At 48.8% G+C, this 18966-nt stretch overlaps 9 protein-coding genes across 9 annotated transcripts; 2 read left to right on the top strand and 7 right to left on the bottom strand.

The window, feature by feature from the left end:
- Positions 1-125: 125 nt before the first annotated feature.
- ARB_02446 (uncharacterized protein) lies at positions 126-1283 on the bottom strand (the record flags this gene model as incomplete). The annotated part of the gene is made up of 1 exon (XM_003011341.1): positions 126-1283. The coding sequence occupies one exon, from the start codon at positions 1281-1283 to the stop codon at positions 126-128; it is 1158 nt and encodes a 385-aa protein (XP_003011387.1).
- A 513-nt stretch (positions 1284-1796) lies between these two features.
- On the bottom strand, positions 1797-2369 carry ARB_02445 (uncharacterized protein; the record flags this gene model as incomplete). Its single annotated transcript, XM_003011340.1, has 1 exon — positions 1797-2369. One exon carries the CDS (start codon positions 2367-2369, stop codon positions 1797-1799), a length of 573 nt encoding a protein of 190 aa, XP_003011386.1.
- Positions 2370-4862: 2493 nt separating this feature from the next.
- On the bottom strand, positions 4863-8846 carry ARB_02444 (mitochondrial DNA-directed RNA polymerase, putative; the record flags this gene model as incomplete). The annotated part of the gene is made up of 2 exons (XM_003011339.1): positions 4863-8150; positions 8217-8846. 2 exons carry the CDS (start codon positions 8844-8846, stop codon positions 4863-4865), a joined length of 3918 nt encoding a protein of 1305 aa, XP_003011385.1.
- Positions 8847-9510: 664 nt separating this feature from the next.
- On the bottom strand, positions 9511-10746 carry ARB_02443 (uncharacterized protein; the record flags this gene model as incomplete). Its single annotated transcript, XM_003011338.1, has 4 exons — positions 9511-9774; positions 9836-10122; positions 10175-10690; positions 10740-10746. The coding sequence occupies 4 exons, from the start codon at positions 10744-10746 to the stop codon at positions 9511-9513; spliced, it is 1074 nt and encodes a 357-aa protein (XP_003011384.1).
- Positions 10747-11367: 621 nt separating this feature from the next.
- On the bottom strand, positions 11368-12468 carry ARB_02442 (uncharacterized protein; the record flags this gene model as incomplete). The annotated part of the gene is made up of 1 exon (XM_003011337.1): positions 11368-12468. The coding sequence occupies one exon, from the start codon at positions 12466-12468 to the stop codon at positions 11368-11370; it is 1101 nt and encodes a 366-aa protein (XP_003011383.1).
- A 713-nt stretch (positions 12469-13181) lies between these two features.
- On the bottom strand, positions 13182-14262 carry ARB_02441 (uncharacterized protein; the record flags this gene model as incomplete). Its single annotated transcript, XM_003011336.1, has 4 exons — positions 13182-13327; positions 13382-13627; positions 13690-13788; positions 13857-14262. The coding sequence occupies 4 exons, from the start codon at positions 14260-14262 to the stop codon at positions 13182-13184; spliced, it is 897 nt and encodes a 298-aa protein (XP_003011382.1).
- Positions 14263-15165: 903 nt separating this feature from the next.
- Positions 15166-15951, top strand: ARB_02440 (protein required for cell viability Rrp17, putative; the record flags this gene model as incomplete). The annotated part of the gene is made up of 2 exons (XM_003011335.1): positions 15166-15351; positions 15415-15951. The coding sequence occupies 2 exons, from the start codon at positions 15166-15168 to the stop codon at positions 15949-15951; spliced, it is 723 nt and encodes a 240-aa protein (XP_003011381.1).
- Positions 15952-16235: 284 nt separating this feature from the next.
- ARB_02439 (uncharacterized protein) lies at positions 16236-16913 on the bottom strand (the record flags this gene model as incomplete). The annotated part of the gene is made up of 2 exons (XM_003011334.1): positions 16236-16398; positions 16462-16913. The coding sequence occupies 2 exons, from the start codon at positions 16911-16913 to the stop codon at positions 16236-16238; spliced, it is 615 nt and encodes a 204-aa protein (XP_003011380.1).
- Positions 16914-17378: 465 nt separating this feature from the next.
- Positions 17379-18888, top strand: ARB_02438 (uncharacterized protein; the record flags this gene model as incomplete). Its single annotated transcript, XM_003011333.1, has 3 exons — positions 17379-17673; positions 17831-17983; positions 18038-18888. 3 exons carry the CDS (start codon positions 17379-17381, stop codon positions 18886-18888), a joined length of 1299 nt encoding a protein of 432 aa, XP_003011379.1.
- Positions 18889-18966: the final 78 nt, after the last annotated feature.

Here is an 18966-nt window from a genome sequence, read left to right as displayed (position 1 = left end):
TTCCCAGAGTCTCTTGTGTCCAGCAGCGGGTGACTCTAAGCCCAAGGATAAAGAATGTGACGAAAAGGAAGACCGAAAGGAGGTCTTGAACTAAAACCTCCTTTATTATGTACAAAACGAAGAGTTTAGAGGTGGAACCCACCGTGTTCTGCAGGCTCACAGAATCTCCAGAGGCCAGCTTCCCTAGCGGCAAGTTGTACGGCACCGAGTTCCTTGTCCGTGACATGTCGATTTATATCACTGTACCGTACTGTCTGCCCTTCTGCCCCAGAATCCTTGATTTTTGCCCTCTTCTTCTTTCCAACATGTGCATCTGGATGATACTGTTCCATGATATGCACGTACATATCCTTCGACACATTGTTGGCGAGCCACTTGACAATTTCTATCCCCTCGTCTTCCATTCCAGGCATAACAAGGTGACGGAGAAGAACCCCTTGCTTCGCAACGCCATCTGCTGTAAATGATAAATCTCCAACCTGAGCATGCATTGCCTTGATGCTCTCCATTGCTGTGGCTGTATAGTTATCTGCCTTGAGCAGCCTTTTCGACGTACTGTCCTTCCATACCTTAAAGTCAGGCAGGTATATATCTACCAGCCCATCTAGAAGCTTCAGAGAGTCAAGAGAGTCAAATGAAGACGTGTTGTATATAATCGGAATATTCAACCCCATGTCTCGTGCATTTAGAATTGACAGGGCAACCTGAGGAACGACATGTTCCGGAGTAACAAGATTGATATTATGAACATTTCCAACGGTCTGGAGTTTCATATACCACCCAGCAAGCTCTTCAGGTGTGAGGTCAAACCCGTTTCGCTGATGAGCAATGTCCTGCGAGCCGATGTTTAGCCACGCACTATCAGCCATAACGACGAGTATGTGAAAACGTACATGATTCTGGCAAAATACGCATCTCAGATTACATCCCGAGAAGAAGACGGAGCCACTGCCATTCCATCCCTGGATGCAAGGTTCTTCTCCAAAATGCGGCGCAATGACATTGACCTTCACCGTCTCGGCTCCGATCAGACAGTGGCCAGTCTTCTCGTAGCGGTTCACTCCACACAGCCGCGGGCACAGGTTGCAGTTCCGCAGATGGGCATATGCATGCGACCGCTTCTTAGCTGCATCGACTGAGGAGAGCAGATGATATCGTGGGATATAGGTGTCTAGGAGGAACGGGGGTGCCAGATGGAGCTGTCGACGGTGAAGTCGAAGTCGCGAAGACGCCGGACGCCATCCTGTCGTTGATATGATGGATAGAGGTCTTCCAGCTGGCATCTTGCCGTGTCCCGGGTATATACAGGCTCCTACATCTGACTGAATACGGCAGCGAGATAGATTAACGACGAGTTGACGATGTTTTGCTTCTTTGCGCTGACGTCGAGAAGTTGGAAGTTGAAGTTCTTGGCGCGGCTGAAAAGGAGAAAAGCCGCTTTTAAAGATCTTCGGGATTTCTTTTCTTTGAGTCAACGACACGCGATAGCTAACTAGTTTATCTACGGAGCATGAGGACGATGGAAAGGACCTGAAGAGGCCTATGAGGATGGCTACAGTGGATGCGACATTATGGAAGGTAAGTGAAATGCATTTGATAGAGATACTAGTAGTTAGTTAACTAACGGAAAGCCTAGGGATAAGGATGCGCTTCGTAAAGGGGCTCCATGCGGTCTCGTCATGCAATAGGACGCTTGATATCAAGGATTAAAACGACGAAGGATGGCAAACTGCGGCCATAGGGGATGCGTGAACGGAGTGCGGAGTGTGTGTGTGCGTGACATGCGGATGGAGCGTTCAGTTCGGCAGCTGTCTCGACGGTGTCTGCGCGCCGGCTACGGAGAACGCATATCTGCTCGACGGCCGGCTGGCATGCTGACTCTCTGGCAGGCTATCGGGCCTGCTTCCGGACGTCCCAGGAGTGCTGCTTCCGGAAGTTCCCTCTCCCTCGACCCCCTCGGGCCACTGGACGGTGCTATGGGTCACCCTTCCGGCCTCGGTCTCCAGCTTCCGCCTCTCCTTTTCGCGTTGCTTCTTCTGTCTCCTCCGCATGGCCCAATACCAGTCTTCCCCGGCCATACGCTGGTCTTTTCTCTCCTCGTCGCTCTCCCACGGTTGTTCACCTGGCTTGCGTTTTCCAAAATTCGCAATAAACTCTCTTTTTGCTTTTCCTCCGTCGTTGTATGATTCCCACATGCAGTTCCAGCAAGGTCCTTCTATCTCGCCCAGGTAATGCGCATACGGACCCTGCCAGTTATGTTCTTGTGCTTTAGGGCAGTTCATGCCTGGTGGTCGGTCCTCGCAGGCTACCCAGTCGACATCCTTCTCGACTGCACAACACTTGTACTTATAATATTTTCGGTAGCACATCCTGGGCTGTTGTGCTTCGACGGGGCCTCTTTCGGACTTCCGGTATTTTCGTTCTTTATTGTTTGGATGCGTGGTGATGATATCTAGATAATATGGTCAGGCCTGACAGTTATATTTGCTTGATGAGGGTCTTTCCATTCTCCACGGCCGCCATCCCTTTAAATATGTCGCCGGGTGGTTCCATGGTTCAACAGCAATATCGATGATGTCACCACCGAGCAAAAGAGAGTTTGATATTGATGCTTACCTGAAGTTCTTAGGAACCAAGATCCGAGGAAGGCAAACACTAGGCTATCAATAACAGGCAGAGGTATGTTCAACAGTGAGGCAGAAGATAAGGCGGCTTGTCAGAGGAGGTGTGTTTGCCTCATATAGGTTGGTTGGTTGGTGAAGGTCAGTCTATTATTGCCTCTTAATTCATCATCTAGTCAACCAGAAAGGTGGCAAAGAGGAGGAAGTAGAGTAGTATTAAATATCAAAACAAGAAGAAGAAGAAGAAAAGAACGGAAAGAGAGTCTCTACACCTAGTGAAGTCCCGTGATATCAACAGAGGTTCCATGATATACTCCTGGCGTCTTTCTAATCTGCAACTAACACCCAGAATAAAAACTTCACTGCTACTAATAACATCTGCCCTAGACAGCTGACTATAGGATCCTAGTTTACTACAGGGTTACAGACTTGCTAGAAATCCATTGAATCCACTTGTTTGCATATAAGTCTGGGGTTATCCTATAAACTCTCTAGCAGCTGCGGCGTAGCGGTTGGTAACCCCCTGGATAAGGCTAGCTATTTGAATAGCCAAGGGGCTTTGCAGCCTGGCTATAGAACTAGATTAACTACTTTTAACAGGCAGCAGACCTAGACTCACCTTTACTCTGCAATGTACAGAGTCACCAAGGGCAAGGCAAACATGGTGCAGCAACGGCACTGACAAATATCTACCACTAAACGCCAGCAGGTAACCAGCTATTGATTAAACCAAGTCACACCCTATTTCTGGCTCCAAAACAGTATTAGCCGGTGTGAAGTATACATATCTATACCCAGTACTGAGATGTCCAAAGTAACAGTAAATAGTAGCAGAGCAGGAAGGTGCTTACCCGGCTCTCCTGAGTGCACTATATAAACCTGCTGCTCTTCAAGCCATCGAGATGCGAAGTGCAAATCTATAAATCTCTAGCTAACGGTTTCTACATACGCATGAAATAACACACAGATCCAACATGAAAGCCTCCTGGGTTATCTGCGCCACTTTCGCCGCTCTCGCGATGGCTTCGCCAAAGACACCTGCCGGCCCTGCCAATCTGCGCCGCCATGTATGCTGACAGCGCCATAAACCCTTCGACTGCATTCTGCTAACGTATTTCATGGTATAGGGAGAGAGCTGCAGCCGTTTTTGTTTTTCTGATTTGGAATGTGACCCGCCTAGCTGGGGTTGCTTTCGATGCGAGGTACGTGGGTTGTTGATAGCATAGCCTTCCTTTTGGCTACAGGAATCACTAACAAGCTGGCCATCGAGCAGATGAACAGATGCGTTTATTAATGCGCCACCGGGACAAAATGATATGCTAGACGAGCTTAGGGGTATTTTGGGCATGTTTTATTGACAGGCGGTTAACCAATATTTGGACTGGGCATCGCTTGCTCTCTGATTAAAAAACACCGTGATCTTTAGGCAAATCCAAACCTATTAATGAAACCCATCACATGCTGTGATCTATTGCGTCAAGCTCTGTATATTCGAATGGGTTGATATGTTAGTATTCTCGAAATGTAGCCGATCTTCCTTGGGAAACGACTTGGACAACTGCGAACTGGGGGACGGCATAGGAGTAACAACATCAAGAGGAGAACTTTGTTTTTAAATTGTGTGCAAAATTCAAACTGAAGCCAGCATCAAGCGGCGGCCCACGACGGGCCGGGCCGAGACACAATGACAGATTGTAGGCCATCCCACCCCTTTCAGCATCAAACTGTACTCTCCCGGTCGGTTGATTCGCCTAACCCATCATCCGCTGTCAAGGGAGATTGTATCTGATGTAGATAATATGGAAGAAAGAGGCAAGAAGAAGTTGAGTGTAAATGTATATTCATTGAGATTGCTGCTCATCTTTGCGGTCGTATTTCGGCTATCGACATGCCGGTCTTGGCCTCGCGCGTAAGCGTATAAAAAGTGGTAGAAAACCGTGGTAAATAAAAGGCATATGTATACATCCCATCTTCATGTCTCTTTTCAACACCAAACACCAATCAAACACCGAACAATCCGAAAAGGTGAAGAAAGAAGGTAAAAGTACAAGGGAGAAGGTAAGTGCAGGAGATGATGTCAGGATATGCAGCCCGTCTGGAGAGTTCCAAAAATACAGAAGATAATCGAATATCCGCTAAATGCACAATGTGGAATGGGAAGTAAAAAAATTATATACAGGGGGTCGAGGTAAGTGGTATAAAGGAGAAAATGCGGTGGGAAATCGAGGGTTTGGGTATCATTTAGGAGAAGAAGTATTGGCTTTCTTTGAGGCGACGGACGTCGAATTCACCCTTCTTGGGGACTTCACGGAAGGTCAACGGCAGCCAGACCCAAACAGAAGCAGCTTGGGCTTTTGATTTCTTTTTCGGCTTCGTGGATAATTCTACGTCCGCCTCACATTCCTGGAGTTCTTTCGTTTCAGGAATTTCTGGCACCGCGTTAAGTGTAGATGAGCTACTCTCGGCTGTCATTGCGTCCTCGAGTGCCTTCTGCTCTTCTGGAGGAGGAACGTGGCCCATACCAGCAACACCAAGAGATTGAACAGACACCAGGGTATCATCTGCCCCCTCGGTCGCTGCAAAGAGGCTTCCAGGAGTGGTCATATTTCGACCCTGTTCTTGCTCAGCAGGATCTTCTGACTTGAGCAGTTCAATGCGTTTGTACTCTTCCAAAAGCTCGTAAACTTTATCCTGCTTTCCTGATCGCCCCTTGGCCGCACGGAGAGCTTTGATCTTCTTGGCCAGTGGGGTGTTTGGCCGGACTTGAGCAAGGTAGAGGTTGTTCGAGTATCTTGCATTAAATTCCGCAGCCAATCTACCGACAATATCATCGGAATGCATGCGAACGAATGCATCGCGCAGAACACGGTTCATCTTGTCAATATCACCTGCGTGAGTCCAGAAGGAGTCGTGGACAGCAGAGAAGGTAAGGCCGAGCTCGTCACATTTGATAGCAGACAGCATCATGTGTGTGGCATCCAGAGAGTGGATGAAGTTCGGCGGGAATGCCTGCAGTTGCTTTCGACGGTTGACTTCATTTGCTCCACGGATGTCTTTAATCGTGCAGAGTTGCAAACTGGTTGGAATCTGACGCGCTTTCGCCTCCCTGTATGGCTGAACAACTGGGAGTTTCAGGGGTGTGGTCCAGATAACAGAGTTATTGAACTTCAATTTCTTCGACAAATCGGTTTTCGACGGCGAGTCAAGCTCTTTACGGATCTCCTCGATTTGACTGGGGTTGAGAGAGCGGGTAACTCGATTGGCGCAGTCTCCTAGCCAGAACTGGATATCGTGTGCACCGCTAAACATGGAATTCAAAGCTGAGAAGATTGCTCTGGAAACGTGAACTGCACATTTGGAAATTTCGTCTGATTCCGCGAGCTCTGGGTAATGATCTTCAATTTGCCGTCGAACTTGCCTGGTGGCGCCAATAAAGGTGACTCCATAAACGTTTGTCATGACGGTTTGTTTCACAACCTTTCGAGTAATCTTGCCATCCATCAGCTTTGCAATAGGATCCCCGGCTTTGGCGTCACTAGCAATTGAAGCTTTGACATGCTCAGCAACTGCAGTGTAGATATCTGAAGGACGGTCACCAGGTTCGAGGTTCACTTGACGAGCACCGATTGCATCACCACCAAGTGCCGCATAGTGTTGCAGACCGTTGCAAGAACCATCCTGGTGTACCGGAAGGTGAGAAACGTATTTTGTTGGATCAGGTAGACTAAGAGCATTCTTCAGTTCTACACAAGCAGCCAAGCACTGGAATGGATCAGCAGCCTTTAGCCACCATCGTTTCCCCTTCAATCCGTTGTTGGCAGAATCCAGAATATCCTCGACGTGGTCAATGGCGAATTGTTCTCTTTCTTGAAAGCTTGCCTTGTCGAATCCAAAGACGTTCGAAAGATGGATTCTTAGCCATCTTAGACCACTTTCGCCGAGTACTCGTCCCTCGCTAAAAAGAAGCAAGCCACGGCAATTGTCTGCTCCCATTTGGTTGAAGTATGGAGGAAGAGGGTAAGCCCGTCCACGGAAATCCATGTTGTGAGGGAGATAGAACGATTCATTGAGATATGCTCGCGCAATCTCCATTTGGAAATTCAAGTAGCAGCGCTGAGAATGGTTACCCATCTTTTTGTTGTCGGCACGAGTCTTTGCGCGGTAGTAAGCCTTCACAGCTTCGTGATCTTCCGCATCTGGCTTTTCCAGCTCCGCAAGGTTGAGATTGGCAGCAACAATGTTGGCGACCTCCTCTCCAGAGTTCCAAGCCTCGAGCATCACATCGAAAACCGGACGGTTGATTTTCCAGCCTGTCTTTCCGAGGATAGTTAGACCCTTATAAAGCTCATCCAGGTCCCCTCGATCCGAAGCAGCTTGTAAATATTGGCTTTGAGCATCATCATGTCGAGTACGAACAACTTGTGTCGGCTGGGTCAAAAATCCACCTTGATTGTTTGATACCCACGGTCGTGGAGTTGAAACCATCGGAAGATGTTTCGCTAGTAGATTCCCAGACGGCTCCTTTCGTAGCCTTTCGACCACCTTTTCGTGAAGCTGAACATACCCGACATTATGCCCTTTTTGCAATTGGTAAACGTGTTGAAATGCAGGCTCTTTTGCATACGTAACCTTTTCGGTTACAGGGTCTTTGTGAGAGGTAGGTATCTCGGCGGTAGAAAATAGCATCGAGGATAAAAGAGCACCAATTTTGATTTCGGTAGAAGCAGGCCAGTGCACAGGGGGTTGGTCCTTAGTGTGCTTCTGCATGTAAGATCTGAACTTTCCCGTCGAATTGTATACTTTCATTTGTCGGAATGTCTTGTTGAGATAGTAAACCTCATTTTCGCTCTGAGCCTCCTCGATAGCTGACCGACGGGTGGTTTCGATGATGTATTCGTCCTTTACAGCACGGCCAATGTTGGTAAACAGAGAGCTCAGTTTAATGCCTTTGTCCATTCCGGAGCTTCCAATGGATCCTAGAACGGACAGGATGGTGACTGCGGCAAGCTTGCTTGGACCGATGGCGAGTAGAAACGGAATGTATTCGCATCGTTCGCTTTCCTCTGGAGTCAGTTTCTTTTTCGACTCCGATCGTTTAGCCAGCTCCAGTTCTTCTTTGATTTTACCGAGAACACCCTGATACCATTCATACATGAATGCATTCAGTTTCGCTTCCACTTGACGCCTTTGTCCGATGACTCCCTCGCTCTCTTTTCTCCAACGCTCAATAGCTGATGTTAGAGAGTCTCTTTCGAGCTGTTCTTGTCTCAGACGCTTCCTATTCTGCTCCCTTTCTTCAGGCGTTCGGCCCCAGAGCTTCTTTGGGGTGAATTCGGTTGAGGGGTTAAACAGTGAGAGAGATTCCTTCAAGGACTCGAGGCCCAATCCCTTTTGATCGGTGTTGAGGATTTCATTCGGTGGCAGAACGGATTCGTCGGTGACTTTAGGTTTCAAATCTAGTTCCATTTCTGGGCCAGCCAAATCGGGCTCAACATTGCCTGCAGAAGATTCCGATACATGGAAGCAGATCTATCAAATCGGATTAGCGTTTGCCCCAGATGTTTTTGGCCACAAATTATCTGACTTATCACCTACCTCGGAAAGCAAACCAAGTTCTGATTCGGGTAAAATTGATGATTGAAGAATGTCCTCGTGGATCCCTCTTGAAACCGCAGACTGCCAGTATCTTCGGACCGTTCTTTCGCGTTTTGGGCCAGCTAGCATCCTCAAACTCATACGCAGCATCCACGCAAGGGTAATGGCATCAGGCTTAACCGATAGCAGGCCCATATCAACCTCATACCACCTTTGTGCATACCATACAAGATCAGGCTGTCGATTGACAATCATGTAAGTTATCATGGACCGTAGATACTTGTTGTGTAGGTCGAGCAACTCCGGGGATCCCTGGGGGTATGCGGCAGCAAGACGACGAAGCAGAAGGCTGGCACGCTTAAACATCCCAGCCGATAAGCTGACATCCAGATTGATAAGCATTTCATCGAGGTCACCACCAATGCTTTTTATCTTTCTTAGAGATGTCGGTTTCGAGGATAGAAGGGGATTGAGGATGATCACAGATGAAGCGTCTCGATCGACCGGATCGGACGGGTCCGATAGAGGAGGTCGAGAAGTGAACTGAGGGGGTAGCGTATCCGGTTCTTTGACTGGTTTGTACGTATCCAAGCCTTCAAACGGGATGTAGGTAGAATGATGGTCATCCATGGCTCCCCATCTCACCGTTGCGAGAGAACGGGAGGTGGGCTGAACGATAGTCGAGGCCGCATTTTGCTTCGCAATCGGGCGAATTGGACCGCATTTTGTCGTCAACTGAGATCGTAAAAGGGCCGGGCATAGCCAAGGTAGCACGAGAGGCTCATGAGCTTGTCGTAGCCTGTAGAGGGCATGTTTTCTGTGGGCTACGCGGGAGAGCATGGCTGAGGTGAGGGTGGAGGAGTGAATTAGAAAGGACGCAATTAATTGTAATAATAATCAAACAAGTAAATAAACAACATCAGGTTTATCAATTAATAAAACAACAATAGAATAGAAAGAAACGAAAGGGGTTTTTGGCCGCATCCAACCCCTTGAAGCTCGCTCGAAGAACTTGAAGAAGTCGAATCGAAAACTCGATAAGATCATAAAACTTTTTGACGTGGAAAAATTTCGTTCCTGATTCACGTGACATGCAGGTCAGCATTTGCGCTAGTCCCGATACGGAATATCACCAAGTGACTTCGGAGCGGAGAAACTAAGGTCCGCATATAAATTTGAGGCCGCCCCAACCTGTACCTAGGTACTATCCATGAGGTGAATAACGGGCTATGAAAGATCAAAAATGTAGACGGACGACGAGGCGATAGGTGTTGACCATTTTTCTATAAGGTAGCTAGGTCATGGCTATATCACCGTCATCGTCACCATCATTTTCGGCCTGAGACTTTCCTCCCTTTTTATGGCTACTGCTTGCTCTCCGTATCTGCTGCCTCCTCTTCATTGCCCAGCCAGTCATCTCGGGCCGGGTAGGGTCGACTCTGGGAGCACTCATGCTATCCAGATAATCGTCTGCTGTGATAGCCGACTGCAGCTGAACAGGCTCTTCAAGGCCTTCGTTAAACATATACTGGTCATATTTATCCCATGATTCTTGGTCCTATATTACAGTAGAGGTCAGCAGTTGTCGACGGACAGACGGAAGCCGGAAGCATGCATACGTTTTCATCTATCCATCTGTATTTCTCCCACTTCTCGTCTTGGAAGAGCTTGAGAAGTAGCTCATTGTTTCCAACTGCCCTAGCGCCTTCTGTCTCCGCAGATTTAACCTTCATGTCGATTGCTCGAGCTTCCATGGCAGCATTTCGCGAAGTTGAATCCTCATCCATATCCTTCTTAGCCTTGGCCATCGCCTTGCTTTTCACAGATACTTCATCATATGCATCAATATGATGTAACTGCGGTCGAAGCTGCACTACTGCTTCCAACGGGGCAAGATGTAGTTCATCTAGAGCATCGATTAGTTAACCGTCGCATATAGACAGGAAGAAAATACTTACTATCTCTAAAAGCTCCCAGCATGTAAACTGGATCTCCATCAACTGGCTTTTTTATCCTTCCTCCCAAGACCTGTGTAGTCATCTTGACACCTGCCTTCCTATCCTCATCGTCCATATCCATATAAACGTTCACATCATCCGCCCCTGTACCCTCTGTTTTGAACTTCCCTATACCACCACCGTTCACATTGAATCCACCCGCCATACCATGGGAGCCATTCTCTTGCGTAATTCTACTTTTGGCCAGAGCATTGCCGTACCGTAGGCCCTTGACCTCATCGTAGTTCACCTGAGTGTCAATCGGTATATCTAGTTCCACCAGGCCGGTCTTGGGCTTCAGTCTGAATTCTAAGGGTTTTTGGCCGATGGAGTCGTTGTATGGTTGGTCAGCGGGGCGGTCAGGGTATTGAAGGAGTAATCGGCGGATTTGAGAGTCAGTTATGAATATGTCGTATGATGCAGTTATAGGATCATCGTCTTCCTGGGTATCCGCTGCTTCAGTCAAATGGTTGTTAGCTATGCTGTCTGACTCAAGCGGGACGCTTAATTGTTCGCCATGACTTACGGGGCATTATGAAGTAAAAAGTAGTTAACTCGGTATACAGTCCTAGGTTCCAGCAGCTACAAGAAGGAATATGTGCTGCGATCTTGGTGTTGGACTGTTTGCCATATTTTCGACGTTTTTTTTTTTATTCTTTATCGGCGTCAGCAAGAAGCTTATCAGGAGGGACGCATAACTTCATGCCAAGACTTCAGTTAGGCGCGCGCTTCAACTCAAAAGGCCCGACATCTTTTTCATGTAGGCACTTTGGTTTCTAGGTTCTCAAATGTTCTGAGGCGATGGCATACTCAAAAGAGAAAATGGAAGATGTGATACGAATCCAGACCCAAGTCGATCTCTTTTAACTTCAATAATATAAGTAAAAATACCTAGAACAAACCACAAACCAATCAACCATGAAGCATAGCAAAACAATAGAACAAGGAAACCAGTAACTCCTGCTAGACCTTAATCTCAAATAGCTCGACTCAAGCACGCTCACAAGGTGAGATTAGCAGACGAAACGGGTGGGAAAATGACTGTCGAGATAATCAAACAAGATGTAGCTGTCTAGATAGAGCAGATAGAATGGATTAGGATATCTAAGGGGGCATAAACGGGATATTATAGCGTTATATATATACGAGCGAGATTATCGCTGAGGGCCTGTGGGGTGGTTTTCGAAGAGGTCTTCAAGGTATGCGCTTGGTGCGCGGCCCTGTGGAGGTGACGAGAGGTTTACACTGCTTGTAGATGGATGAGTTTGTTCATATCTCCGCGCGTTAGGTGATAGAGCAGGCGAGTCGGGAGGCGTTGGTCCTGTTGACCTTGTTCGTGAGTAACCTTGTGATTGGGGACCAAGAGGAGCAAGGCCAATTGAGGAAGTGCTGTGTTGAAGGCCTGCTCCCGAGCCAGGAGTGGCCCCGCTAGCGGCATAATAGCCTGCCGGGAGATATCCTGAGGCTCTATTACCGGCGGCGTGCAAATTGCTCGCTCCAGCAGTCGGGGAGAAGAAGAGACTGGAGTTTGGCGGTTGGCTTTTGCGGTGAATAGCAGAGTGTCGGTTGCTAGATGTGTTTCCGCTGTGAAGTTTCTCAAGGGACATGGAGCCACCTCTGGATTGGCGGTAGGCCTTGCTCTTGCGCTTGGCCGGGTTGAGAAGGGCAGCTGCCGCATCTGTTTGGTGTGCGGTTGCGGCACGGCGGACGGAGCGGTTGATTGACCAGGCAACGAGTGCACGCCACGCAAACACAGCGACAAATATGAGTCCAAGTCCGGCTCCCACGCCAATGAAAACAGTTCCCTCCGGCAGGTTGGAATGCTGCAGGTATGGAGCATTCTTTTTAGGCGGGATCGTGGCCGTAGGGATTTGAGGAATACCCGTAAGCGTGGGCAGAGAGAAACCCGGCCCACTGTCCGAATCAGAATTGCTGGGAAGGGAAATGGAAGTACTTGATTGAGATTCTTTTGTCGTTGATGGCTCACTTTCCGTGCTACTGCCGAGTGTTGGTAGGTTCACGGTCTCACCAGGCTTTTTGTCGTCCGTATTCGCGGGAGGGGAAGGTTTCGGTGCATTATCAGTGTTGTCCGGTTTATTATCATCATTTGGTTTATTTTCAGTCGGCGCAGGAGCCGGGTTCGACGCAGGTGTATTGGGGGGGTTATCTGTCTTTGCTGGAGGTGGTGGTGGTGCGTTATTGGGTTGTTGCGCGGGGTTATTGCCCGGCGCTGGATTCTTGTTATCCTGAGCCATCGTATGGCCTGCAAAAAGAGCGAGGCATATGAATAGCAAGCATAGGAGGAGTGTCGAGCGAGAGACTCTGCCTCCTGAGAGCCTCATACTGGCGGTTGTTCGGACGAGTTAAGCAAAAATATCAAGCGCGGGATAGCGAGTGTCTATGCCAGTTCCTATGGCGAGCCCCAAGTATAATAGACGTGAAGCGAGTGAAAAGAGCCTGAATTATCATGTTTAGTCTCCTGTTGCTGGGCCAGTGACGGCTTTATTTACTCACTTATTAAAGGGGGTGGTTAGCGGAGACGAAGCGGTCGAGCTGCCATGTCAAGGCGCGGCTTAAACGGGAGGCAGCGGACGAGAGACAGCCGGAGCGCCAGAAACGAGCGACCAGACAGTGGATATAAGTGTCTATAGCCGACAGGTGGTGCTTCTTCGACGATGGTGCTTTTGCGGCTCGCTGTCTTGTCTCTGATGTTTGCCGCTGCAAGTTTGATTTGAAGTCGCAGAGACAACAGCCCAAAAAGGAAAAGCGCGCCAAGACTGGTGTATACAAAAGGAACGGGAAGTTCATGTGAAGATGATATATTAAGTAGCTGGATAGATGGACAAGACGTGCTGCATAAACAAGTATACTGATGAAGATACAGAGGCAAGAGAGATGACAATGTACGAATGAGATGACCCAAGAAAAACGAAACCAACCCCGAGCTCTAAGCGTGAGATATTACTGCTTATTGCTGCTTCTTGCCAGCAGCGCCAGCAGGACCATTCTCCTTATCAAAAGACGCGTACGAGACCTGTAGACTGTTCAAGGCAGAAAGACCGACATAGAGAATAGTACCCAGGATGACGGTGGTGATCAAGCCCATGAAAAGGCCTAGTCGCGTTAGAGGGAAAATAGAATTATTAACGGGGAGGTCTCAGTCCTTACCTGGGCTTAGGAACTGGTAGTCGGTGAACAAAGAGCCCTTCTTCTTATTCTTGGGCTTATCGTCGTGCGAAGCTCGACCCTGGAACTCCCGTTTGAAAGTGAGGGGGTTCTGGAGAGGGCTACCACCCATCTCGAAGTGGCCAATATCGGCTTCAGTGATTGGCTCAGTGCCCCGTGGAGTGGTTGTGTATAGGACGGTATAGTTGGAGGATGGAAGCAGGTCGATCAAGGTCGCAAGGAATCCATCTATATCCAATGGTTAGAATATACCTGTTAAAATACCTCAGTACAGTGTTGTTGGGACAGACCATTTTCAACGAGTTGGCTCGACCTGCTGATATCTGTCGGTAGAGCAGGAAATTCAACCATTATAACCTGTGGTCGGTGCTTGTATCCTGATGGAAGGACTAATGAGAAGTCAGTTGGTATTCCATGCAGGTAGTAGCCCGAGAGAAAGCAAGGCATCACCACCTACCATCACCATTAACCACAATCGTCTCGGCCTTGCACTCCTTCTCTAGCTGCTTCTGTAGTGATGCAGCATCGAACTCACCAACCACTTCACTGACGGAAAAGCTCGACTTGATAAGATCATCCTGCTGCAATACTCGTTCTCGTAGTCGCGGAGCTGATCTCCGGTTGCTGAAGTCTAGGATATGCACGCCGGGCTGGGAGACTAGAATATAAAAGTCCGAGGGACATGAAGAGAGCTCCGTCGAAATCGATGAAAGCAGAGAGCTCGCGGATTGGAGTTGGGATGACTGTGTTTTGAAGCTGACGGAAGTATATATGTTAGCCGCAGCTACTTGATGGCTTGCCTGTTTCGAGTGCTTACCTGTTGGTCGAGAAGAGGAAGAATGGAGATGTGTCTCTGAATGCATCAACAGAGGAGACGATGGCGCCGAGGGCCAGGAGCCCGCACGTCTTTAGCTGCATCGTGATGGGTTGGTTATCGTATCTGGTGGTGCAGGTCGATTCAGTTTCACGATTCCAACTGCGTCCTTTGAACGAGCAGTTCGGGCCATGGAGTGGTCACGTGATTCGATGGAGCTGAAGAGACGTCACAATGCCGCATTTGAGTATTCAACAACGAAATAGTTTGATAGTGAATGTAGCTAATAATGGTGAATACAGCTGGTAACATATATGCAAAAGGCTTGGGGGTTGTTGTTGTAGTGATTGAGCAGTTATGTGCATAAGAAAAGGAGCAATTATACTATCTTCGAAGCTAGGATATGTAGGTACAGTTCTTGAGATGTGTTCGATAATTAGTGACATTGACATATGGAGTACATCAGTATAGTAACGTTAAACAAGCTGCAGCTATGACGTGCGTATTGATACTTCAGTAGGGGGTGCTTGTCCTGATGTTCAATATGGTCAATGTTCAAAACTGCTAAATAAATGGATAAATTTGAAAAACGTCCTTATCCAAGAGTCAACTGTCAATAGAGACATGAGCTAAATATGCTTGAGTCTCTTTTCCAGCTTTAGTTGAAAATGGCTTTGCGGTATCTTTTCTCATGTCGTCTATAATATATCACCAGATAAATAGAACTATCAGGAGAAATAATAATAATCGCAAGAGGAGTTGAAAGAAGATGCCAAGCTTTACGTCAAGCGCCAAGACCGAGATAAAAAATGCGAGTTTAAATAAAATAAATTCAACTCTAGACTTCGACAGACAACAATAGCTATTATTTTTGGTATGAGACAACTCCATGCTTAATTAACTGCTCAGACAAGCTAATTGATGCAGCTCTATTTATACAAAATACACAAAAATGCGCCCGCCGACCAAGAAACGAAAAATTGCGGCCCCCGCACAGCCGGAGGAAATATCATTCAACCCAGATTCCCGCGCAGAGTTTCTGACCGGCTTCCACAAGCGAAAAGTACAGCGCGCGAAAAAGGCCCAGGAGGCTGCAGAAAGAAGAGCCAAGGAGGAGCGGAGAGAGACACGGAAGAAGGTGGGATAGTGATATACTTGCAATTGGTCATGATCCAAAGCTAATGCTAATGGTTGAGCATAGATCCGACAAGAACGAAGGGCAGAATTCGAAGAAGCGTTGAAGCGACATAGAGCTGAGATGGAGGCGCTGAATGGACTCCCTGCCACGGGGGAAGAGTCTGGCTATGGCTCGGATCAAGGCGGAGACGATGACGAGGAAGAAGAATGGGGCGGAATCGTCGAACCACCGCCTGTGGACTACGAGGCCGAATATATTGATGAGGATAAATATACGACCGTCACGGTGGAAGAGATTGAAGCTACTAGGGAGGGACTGGTGCCGAGGAGAGAACTAAACGAGAAAAAAGATGATGAAGATGAAAATTCAGGGGACGAAGAGGAAGGGGAAGAGGAAGAAGGAGCCAAAGAGAAGGACGACGGAAAGTCGAAAAAGAAGAAGATATGGACGAAGGATAACCCGAATAAAGATGTGAAGAAGAAACGGAAGCGGAAGCGGGATTTCAAGTATGAGAGTCCGCTGGAGAGGAAGCTAAATAGGGCCAAGGAGCGTGGGAGGAAGAAGAAGCAGGCTGAGGCAAGGAAGGCGAAGAAAGGGTGATATATACCGCCTTTGGATAGGGATTATAGAATATAGAGAACGAATGTACTTGAATTGTCGATGCACAGTTATGTACTCTGGTAAAGGGGATATATGATCACACTCCAGCAGAAAGGGCGGTGAAAAAAAGTACTGGAACGAAGCAAGACTAAAAGACATAGTGATGGAAGACAGAATTAAGAAGTATTTCCATGGATGTTGTAGAATGGTGACCAGAGGAGGAAAAGGGCAAAAGGGACTCTCGTGACAGAGGTTTAATTTTTTATCTTGTGCATTCTAAAACTTTAGACATCGCTGATAGACCGCTCCAGCTCCTTGAGCTCCTCCTTGACGGCAGCGTACTGCTTCGACATCTCCTCGTACTTGGTCTCCCATTGCTCGCGGGTGGCCTCGAGAGCCTGGACTTTGCGTTCGAAGTGTCCGGCCTTGACGTCCGTTTGGCGTAGCCTGCAACAGAATTAGCATACATATGCCTCATACAGACAATTATGGAGAGAGATGTGAACGCACTTCTCGTTGGTTTCTCTGAGGGTCTTGTCGGTCTGCTCGGCCTCTTCCTCCATAAGCTGTATACGGCGCTGCAGGGCCTCATTCTGTGAACTGTCTTGAGCCGCCTCGCTCGCTTTGGTCTTGGCCTCCTTGAGGGTGACTTCGAGAGTCTCTACCCGCTGCTCAAGCAGCTGGTTCCGGTGGGTGAGAGAGGTTACCTCTTGTTCTTTGGATAGGTTTTCTTGCTCTAACTCTTTGATGCGGGCCTTTTGTTCTTCGATCTTTGACAGGCCGTCGTCGATCTCCTGACGCATGTTCTCGATTTTCTGCCATGGGAGGTCATGGTTAGCATGGGTATCGTGGTGCAATGACGAAGGGACACTGTTGGTGGATGACGGGGGTCTTTCGGGGTGCTCTTTTTCTCCCCAGGCGAGACTGGTGCCCCGCGGCAGCGGGAGGCAGGCAGGAAACATACCCGCTTGATGCCGTCCATGGTGGGCTAGTGTGGGCTGTACTGGCTGCTAGTGCGGGCTTGGAATGGGTGTCCTTCGAGGTCTGTCTGCGGATGTTAAGTATCTGGGCAAGAATATGGCTGCCTGCGTCTGCTGCTGAGGTGGAAGTAGATGATGCTTGATACTCGTGAAAAAGGAGTAAAGGAGCTTTGGGGTGAGGCTTACGTAAGTGGAAGTGGGTATGTCACGTGAGACATGTTTCTCCCTGGCGCGGTTGCCGGGGCGACGGGGCGGAGGGAAAACAAGGCAGGCGATGGCGAGACTGAGGGCGAGACAGCAGCCGGCAGAGGACGACAAGCAAAGCAGACGACAGGACCAAGATGACGAGCGGCGACTACGCGACGACGAGTACTGCTGGCTGAGATACTGATAAAGCGATATACAGAGACACAGAGAGAGACAGAAAGAGACGACACAGCTGGAGAGATGTTGTCTATCAGAGGACAGGGCCAGGAGAACCTGGTGAACGCGCACCAGACGGCTGCGGCCTCAAAGCCGTTGAACCAGGGAGTGCGACATCTCCTGCCAAAGACGCCGGGCAAGCTGCCACCGAAAACGCCGTTTAGACTCCCTCTTCACGATGAAAACAGGCCACTTACGTTCGGGAAGGGGTTGGGCGCCGGGATAGGGAAAAGCGTGGTGCTCAAGGGACAGGATGAGAATGCGGCTCTGCAGGGCAAGGGGAAAGGTGCGGATAAGAAGGCGTTGGCTACTCCGGCGGGTGAGTGTGAAGCAGTTATCGACCGTACCTGAATATGTGCCGTGTTGGGATAAGATAGCTAATGTGGCTTAAGGCATGACGCGGGCGCCGCTGGGGATGAAGACGACTAATGCAAAGGCACGGGCATTCCAGACTCCGGCCCCTACCATGCCGATAGGGACGATCAAGCAAAGAAGTGCCAAACGGGGGTCGACTCGCAAGGTCAAGAAGGCCGCACCGCTGCCTGAACAGGCCACACAGGAGAAGACCGTGACTGTGGAGGAGGAGGAGCCTGAGAGAGAGATTGAATACATGCCTCCAAAGCCAAAGCGTGAGTCAATTGGCCCGATATGATTTACAGTCTGCTAATTTGAGCATGGAATAGCTCTTCCTGATGACGATGGATATATTACATACGACACGACCTTCCCACACTTCAAAGGAAACAACTTCGCCCGCGGATGGGAGAAGCTCTATGAAGACACCTCTGTGGGTGAAGATGGATTGACAGCCAAGCAGCGAGAAGAGAAAGAGCTCGATGATGCATATAACAAGCACATCGAAGAATTGATTCAAGCACAGATTGATAGCATTGGCACTCTTGAGCTAGACGGAGAAGGAGACGACGCCAAAGCGGAAGCAGAGGAGTCCAGACCTGTCAGCCGAGCCACCACCAAGTCCCAGCGGTCAGAGAGAACAGTGTCTACCCTCCGATCAAAGAGTGCTGCACAGGCTCTGGCCATGGACCCAAAGGAAAGTGTACGGACCAGGAGTTCGGCTAGGCTGGCTGCAAAGGCCGCTGCAAAGGCTGCTACTGCCACCACCGCAACAACAACAAAACAGAAAAAGACTACCGAACCAACTAACCCATCTTCCATGCGCCATACAGCCGCGGTGGCCAGCTCAAGGAGCACTCTGGGCTACTCCAAGGGTCGTGAGGCATTGGCAGCTCTAAGAGAAGGGACCGACCAACCCAAGAGCAGCTCCAAGACGAACAGGTCAACAAACAATGCCGGCGGACAGGAGAATGAAACAGACCACCTCTCACCAGAGTTGTACATGCAGCTCTATGGCCCACCTGCGTTTGGCACTGAGATGTGGTCCCGGTGTAAGATTGCCGGCTACTTTGACGACGAGGTCAAGACGACCGAAGAGCTTTTGGGTATAGACAGCACCAACGTTGACGATGCCTTTGTGGAGGACGAGGAGAGTGCTAATTTCCAGCTTCTCATCTAAACCAACTCCTTTTATCTTTTTTCTTACCTATCTTATTTCTCTATCTCTGCTGGAAGGGGGTCAGGGGGTACAAGGGGG

Source organism: Trichophyton benhamiae (assembly GCF_000151125.1).
Source record: "Trichophyton benhamiae CBS 112371 chromosome Unknown contig00294.0, whole genome shotgun sequence".
In the NCBI taxonomy this organism is placed as follows: domain Eukaryota; kingdom Fungi; phylum Ascomycota; class Eurotiomycetes; order Onygenales; family Arthrodermataceae; genus Trichophyton; species Trichophyton benhamiae.
Note: the sequence above shows the minus strand (reverse complement) of the source record. Positions and strands in the feature narration are given on the sequence as shown.